Source organism: Nerophis lumbriciformis, linkage group LG12, assembly GCF_033978685.3.
Source record: "Nerophis lumbriciformis linkage group LG12, RoL_Nlum_v2.1, whole genome shotgun sequence".
NCBI classification, from domain to species: Eukaryota; Metazoa; Chordata; class Actinopteri; order Syngnathiformes; family Syngnathidae; genus Nerophis; species Nerophis lumbriciformis.
The window spans coordinates 34,272,212-34,279,706 of record NC_084559.2 but is presented as its reverse complement, the minus strand read 5'-3'; the positions used below and the strand labels follow the sequence as shown (position 1 = coordinate 34,279,706).

Here is a 7,495-nt window from a genome sequence, read left to right as displayed (position 1 = left end):
AACAAAAACAAAAAAAAACGATACCGATAAAAAAAAAACCCGATACAGATAATTTCCGATATTACATTTTAACGCATTTATCGGCCGATAATATCGGCAGGCTGATATTATCGGACATCCCTAATAATTTGTTAATAACTTTAAAACTATATTAGTTAGACCTAAACTTTTTCCAGCATGAACAATTCGGACAAGTTTGGGGAGATTTTGACATAGTTGGAGTGCTGGTAACGAATAATAACACATTAATACCATAAATAACTCAAAAAACATAACGGCACAAACAAAAAATTTTGCAGCACAAACGATTGGGACAAGTTTGGGGAAATTTGGACAGGGTGGGGGGCGGCAACTTCACACAGGTAAATCACAAAACGTTAACTTAAAAAGTATAATAAAACAAAAGGTTTTGCAGCACAAACCAATGACCAAGTTTGGGGAGGTTGTGACATAGTTGGGGTGTAGTTATCATTGCTAACAAAAAAAAACTTAGAACGTTAATAACTTAAAAAACTAATAAACCAAACATTTTGCAGCACAAACGATTGGAACTGGTTTAGGGAGATTTTGACAAAGTGCTGGGTCTGGTTATGAATTTTGAAACGTTAAGAACTTAAAAACTATAATCGGCTGACAAAAAAAATTTGCAGCACCCAACGAATGGGGGACAAGTATGCGGTGATTTCGACAAGTGTTCTACTAGTTAGAAATGTATTTTAGAATAACTTAAAATCCATGCCGCACAAACGATTGGGAAAAGTTTGGGGAGAGTTGGGCGGGGAGTGGGGGTGGGGCCAGGGGCACCGAAAAGGGGGAGGTAAAGGAGACGGATTCTAGGGGCCCATAATGGAGGGGGGCCCAGAGAGGCCCCTAATGATGATTAAATTATAATACAGAAGAAATAATGACACTGTGTTGGGGGCCCTGTAAAGATTATTTTCATGGGGCCCAAAATCCCTAGCGGCGCCCCTGGGTGGGGTACTTCACACAGGTTTGGATTCACCGCATGTATAACAGCCATCCATCCATCCATCCATTTTCTACCGCTTGTCCCGTTCGGGGTTTCGGGGGGTGCTGGAGCCTATCTCAGCTGCATTCGGGCGGAAGGCGGGGTACAGCCTGGACAAATCGCCACCTCATCACAGGGCCAACACAGATAGAAAGACAACATTCACACTCACATTCACACACTAGGGCCAATTTTAGTGTTGCCATAACAGGAAATGAGGAAATACCTGTGTGCATGAAAACAAAACAAATGAAAACGGCATATACACACCACTTTTATCAATAGGACACTCAATAATTTATAATAAACGAAAACTGGATGAATATCATTTTGTAAACACAACATTGGTAAAAAATAAAATAAAAAAGCCCTCCTACTGTCAGGCTTGCCCCTGACAGTTTGGTTGTATTTTAGTTTTTCCTCTGTGTGTGTGTAGTATTTCCTGTCAGCGCTCTTGTTTTGGTTCTGTTTCCTGTTTGTCTCCCTGAGTGCTGTGTCCCCTCAGCTGTGGCTGATTGGCACCTGGCCACACCTGGTGTCAATCAGCCAGCTGCTATTTAAACCTGCCTTCCCCTCCAGTCAGGGCTGGATTATTGTCATTGTCGCTAATACTTGTTGTCACTACTACCTGTCATAATAATTGTTGTTGTAGCTCTGTCTACTTTTGTTCACTCTGCTCTTGTCATAGTTCCTTCGTGTCACAGTAAGTGTTTTTGTTTCTTGTCGACAGTTAGCTTTTGTGCTAATTTAGTTCATAGCCAAGTTTGTTCTCCGCCTTGTGCGTACCTTTTGTTGTTACCCTTTTGTTTGTTTTTTTGCCATACGGTTTAATTAAATCATGTTTTCTCGCTCAATGCCTGCCGTCTTCTCTGCATCTTGGGGTTCGTCACCAACAAACTCTGACATAATAATCCAGCCCTGACTGGAGGGGAAGGCAGGTTTAAATAGCAGCTGGCTGATTGACACCAGGTGTGGCCAGGTGCCAATCAGCCACAGCTGAGGGGACACAGCACTCAGGGAGACAAACAGGAAACAGAACCAAAAGGAGCGCTGACAGGAAATACTACACACACACAGAGGAAAAAACTAAAATACAACCAAACTGTCAGGGGCAAGCCTGACACCTATTAAGTCACCCACCGCATTGCAAGCTGCAAAAACCGCCATACAATACAAAATAACTGTAGTTATTTGTGTTTAATAAAAAATGTGAAATGTTTTAGGGTTGAAGGCTTTTTTAAATTGTCTTCTGGATAGATATGTTCAGGGAAAGTGTAAAAATGCCTACTTGTATCCCTACTGATAATGTCGCACAGAACAAGCAAAAGGCAATAGCTCTTTTTAATAAGAAATAAGCTGATAAAGCTGACAAGTGACCAATATTTACAGTTTTAAAACATTTTCAATGTTTTAGAAAAAATACACTAAATTATTTATCGTTTTTGTGTGTATTGACAATTGATGAGACTGAAATGTCGATATGTAACAAATTGATTTGATAAACTTAACATGGAAATTGTTTTTAGTTGTTAGAGATGTCTGCTCATTTTATTCATCTACTTTGATAAGATGATTATATAAAGAATGCAACTCACACAGAGCTTTGTTCAGGGAAAAAAATATCAAGTTCTCAATAACATGGAAAAAAAAAGTGGCGGAAAATAATCGAGAAGCACTGATGTACACAATCCAATGTGTTCCAATACAAGCGCTGTATCCAAAATCAATTTGACCCTGTCAAACTTTTGGGATTGTATATTTCTAAAATGCATTGATGGTTATTTTAATACTATTTCTACTTAATACTATAAAGAATATTGCAAACCTGAGGCATTGCAGATGTATTTTTTTAAAGTGATGTTTTTTGCAATGAGTTAAAAGTATATTTTCTCATCCTGTATGACTCCTAGTGTATTTGATGTTTTAGTCGCATTTATCTTGTAGCAATCTTAACATTTTTAGGGTTGGACAAACGGGCGTGGTTTGTTTTGAAAACCGTTTCTTTTTGTTTTACAGGAGTTAGACAAACGAGGGTGTGTTGCCTCTAATTTTTTCAGTTGACAACATTAGATCTTGAATAATCACCGTTTGCCTCAATATTTTGATTTCCAATTCTTTTAAGAGTTTAAACGGTGCTCTGGTGGATCTTTGGAAAGTTTATTATCCTTAAATACAAATTTCAAAGATCCTTAAGATTATATTTTAGGGTTAATTTAAACTCACTAGGAAATACCACATGCTTTTGTGGAAATGGTTGTGCTGGCAGGTAACAACTATGATTGTCTTGAGTACTCTGAAAAGTGCTATACCAAATGCAATGTATTATTATTATTATTATTACAAGCAAAAACCCAAAATGAAAGTGCTTGTTATCAGTAAATACCTGAAAATGATTGGATTATCTGATACATACATTTGTAGAGACTTGTGCCATAGTTTAACTGTAATAAAGGACGAATCTTTATGGTAAAAACTTTATTTTTGAAAGAAAAACAGCACTGGACCATACAGACTTCTCCCAGCATCAACCCATAGTAAAGCATTATCTTACACTCATTGGCTACTTGATGTTTTCACTCTTGATCTGTTCCATTGACGGAGATGTTTACCTCTCCGTTGACTGCAGTTGTGTTAGAGACTACAATATCCGCCCACGTCGCCTTACTTTTGAGGCTCTCTGTGACCTGGGCTGACCCTGACTCCGTCTCATTTGTTTGATCACAATGCATCTCTTCGTCGGTCTTGACGCCATTGGCTGTGATGCATTCACCATCAGCACAATTCTCCATCTTGGGTTCTGTTTTCTCTTCAGCCTTCACCGTGTAACCAATCGCTGAAGCCGCAGTCTCAGCTGAGGTTTCTTCAACCGACTGTTCTTGCTGGCATTCGCTTGTTGTTTCCTCAGCCGGGCTTCCTTCAGTGGGAACTTCCTTCCCGCTTCCTGTTTCTTGAGCTGGCTGCTCCTTCGTCTCGCCATTCATGACCTCCAAGAACTCGTCAGCTGCTTTGCTCATCAGCTCTTTTGCCACTGCCGCCTTCAGCTCCTGATGTTTCTGCTTCAACTCTTGGAACCGGTTACTAAAAAAATATGCAACAATAGATTTGTGAATAGATTTGAATACAGAGACCACAATACCTCCATTTACCTGATTGCAATCTTCTTGATCCCTGTGATCAGAACCATCTGCTCCAGAACAGTCTCACTTGTCGGCAATAGGCACTAAAAAGGTAAAGAGCAACAAGTTTAACGGATTATATTCAAATAACAAAGAAAAAAGTCTGTGTCTGACCTCCACTGTTTGCTCTGTCGCATCCGCTCCAGCTTTTCTGAGAGAACGTTCGACCTGCACTGCCTGCTTGGTTATTGTGCACAAAAAATCTTTGCTGCATTTTGTCTGAGGGTGACTCTCATCAAACTGTGAGGGGAAAACAAATGCTATTAATTCAAAAAAACATAGCAAATCCATTGCATTTTAATCATCCTCGCTAAGAAAATGATGCGGACCAGGGATGTAAAAGCAGTAAGGGCTTCTTTCTCGTGACTCATAGCACCTCTGTAGTCGCCTTTGATGCACAGCCACTGGGACACCAGGTGCTGACTGCACAGGAAAGAGGATAAAGAAACAATGTTGGTGATGCCGTGGCCAAACAATGAAGCTATAAACGTCTTACGTGAGAGCAGTGTTCAGATTTATTGGGCCAAAGAAGGAAGTGTTGAGTCGAAGGGCATTTTTGAGGTACTGCCCTGCTTGGTCACCCGTTAGCAGCAACCCCAGACAACTCTGCCAGGAAAGTAACGTCAGGATTCAGCAATTAATTTGGCAATGGTGACATGAATACAGTTTTGATAACCTACATCTAGCGTGGCGATGTATGGGTGGTCCTCTCCATGGATGGTTAGTAGGAGCAGGCGGGCTCTGAGCAGACATTTCTGAGCCAGGCTTGTCTCCCCTCCAGCATAAACATACACAGCTAAGAAGGCCTACATCAGAAATCACAGTCACTGCATCTAGATACAATTCATCCATCAATCCATCCTCCCAGATGAACCATTAACACTTGCTCTCCTATTATAAAAAAGTTAAAGAGCAACTGCATTTTTTTTTTTTAGGAATTTTGCCTTACATTCACAATCCTTATGCAAGACAAGAAAACATACAGTACAGGCCAAAAGTTTGGACACACCTTCTCATTCAATGCGTTTTCTTTATTTTCATGTTTATTTACATTGTAGATTGTCACTGACAGCATCAACACTACTAATGAACACATGTGGAGTTATGTACTTAACAAAAAAAGGTGAAATAACTGAAAACATGTTTTATATTCTAGTTTCTTCAAAATAGCCACCCTTTGCTCTGAGATTACTGCTTTGCACACGCTTGGCATTCTCTCGATGAGCTTCAAGAGGTATTTACCTTAAATGGTTTTCACTTCACAGATGTGCCTTATCAGGGTTGATTAGTGCAATTTCTTGCTTTATCAATGGGGTTGGGACCATCAGTTGTGTTGTGAATGAGAAGGTGTGTCCAAACTTTAAGCCTGTACTGTATGTTTTTCTTTTTTTATGCATTCTAACTTGTAAATAAATGTTACCAAAAGTCAGCTAACAATGGAGTAGATGGGCGTCGTTCCATTCCGCCTATAAAGCGCTTTAAAATAAAAACTCATCATTGTGTTAAATGCGTGCTGTAAGTACAAACCCCGTTTCCATATGAGTTGGGAAATTGTGTTAGATGTAAATACAAAGGGAATACAATGATTTGCAAATCCTTTTCAACCCATATTCAGTTGAATGCACTACAAAGGCAAGATATTTGATGTTCAAACTCATAAACTTTATTTTTTTTTGCAAATAATAATTAACTTCAAATTTCATGGCTGCAACACGTGCCAAAGTAGTTGGGAAAGGGCATATTCACCACTGTGTTACATGGCCTTTCCTTTTAACAACACTCAGTAAACGTTTAGGAACTGAGGAGACACATTTTTGAAGCTTCTCAGGTGGAATTCTTTCCCATTCTTGCTTGATGTACAGCTTAAGTTGTTCAACAGTCCGGGGGTCTCCATTGTGGTATTTTAGGCTTCATAATGCGGCACACATTTTCAATTAGAGACAGGTCTGGACTACAGGTAGGCCAGTCTAGTACCCGCACTCTTTTACTATGAAGCCACGTTGATGTAACACGTGGCTTGGCATTGTCTTGCTGAAATAAGCAGGGGCGTCCATGGTAACGTTGCTTGGATGGCAACATATGTTGCTCCAAAACCTGTATGTACCTTTCAGCATTGATGGCGCCTTCACAGATGTGTAAGTTACCCATGTCTTGGGCACTAATACACCCCCATACCATCACAGATGCTGGCTTTTCAACTTTGCGCCTATAACAATCCGGATGGTTCTTTTCCTCTTTGGTCCGGAGGACATGACGTCCACCATTTCCAAAAACAATTTCAAATGTGGACTCGTCAGACCACAGAACACTTTTCCACTTTGTATCAGTCCATCTTAGATGAGCTCAGGCCCAGCAAAGCCGACGGCGTTTCTGGGTGTTGTTGATAAACGGTTTTCGCCTTGCATAGGAGAATTTTAACTTGCACTTAAAGATGTAGCGACCAACTGTAGTTACTGACAGTGGGTTTCTGAAGTGTTCCTGAGCCCATGTGGTGATATCCTTTACACACTGATGTCGCTTGTTGATGCTGTACAGCCTGAGGGATCGAAGGTCACGGGCTTAGCTGCTTACGTGCAGTGATTTCTCCAGATTCTCTGAACCCTTTGATGATATTACGGACCGTAGATGGTGAAATCCCTAAATTCCTTGCAATAGCTGGTTGAGAAAGGTTTTTCCTTAAATTGTTCAACAATTTGCTCACGCATTTGTTGACAAAGTGGTAACCCTCGCCCCATCCTTGTCTGTTTCATGGAAGCTGCTTTTATACCCAATCATGGCACCCACCTGTTCCCAATTTGCCTGTTCACCTGTGGGATGTTCCAAATAAGTGTTTGATGAGTATTCCTCAACTTTATCAGTATATATTGCCACCTTTTCCAACTTCTTTGTCACGTGTTGCTGGCATCAAATTCTAAAGTTAATGATTATTTGCAAAAAAAAAATGTTTATCAGTTTGAACATCAAATATGTTGTCTTTGTAGAATATTCAACTGAATATGGGTTGAAAATGATTTGCAAATCATTGTATTCCGTTTATATTTACATGTAACACAATTTCCCACCTCATATGGAAACAGGGTTTGTATATCTGTAATGTAGTAACAAGTCTCAAAGCATCTAATATTTACATATTTGCTCATTTTAAGCATAAGGCGGCATATTAATTTCACAGACACTTTTCCCTCCAACAACATAACTGATTACTACTCATGCAGACATCATGAGAGCCAAAAATGATTACTTTGAGACAAATGATGATCTAGAACCTTATATGTTTGAGCCTGAATGTAAAAAGGATGATCTCCAAGAT

General features: G+C 39.8%; 1 protein-coding gene across 3 annotated transcripts in view; it reads right to left on the bottom strand.

Annotated features, from left to right (window-relative positions):
- Window positions 1-3,469: 3,469 nt before the first annotated feature.
- LOC133623288 (clustered mitochondria protein homolog) overlaps window positions 3,470-7,495 on the bottom strand; it is a 31,288-nt gene continuing 27,262 nt past the window's right edge. For all 3 annotated transcript variants that reach the window (XM_061986451.1, XM_061986453.1, XM_061986454.1), the window contains 6 exons: window positions 4,866-4,991; window positions 4,682-4,791; window positions 4,515-4,608; window positions 4,300-4,425; window positions 4,156-4,229; window positions 3,470-4,087 (listed from right to left, as the gene is read on the bottom strand). In XM_061986451.1, coding sequence (XP_061842435.1) covers window positions 3,583-4,087; window positions 4,156-4,229; window positions 4,300-4,425; window positions 4,515-4,608; window positions 4,682-4,791; window positions 4,866-4,991 — 1,035 coding nt within the window. In that variant the 3' untranslated portion in view covers window positions 3,470-3,582. The remainder of the gene's footprint in view (window positions 4,088-4,155; window positions 4,230-4,299; window positions 4,426-4,514; window positions 4,609-4,681; window positions 4,792-4,865; window positions 4,992-7,495) is intronic.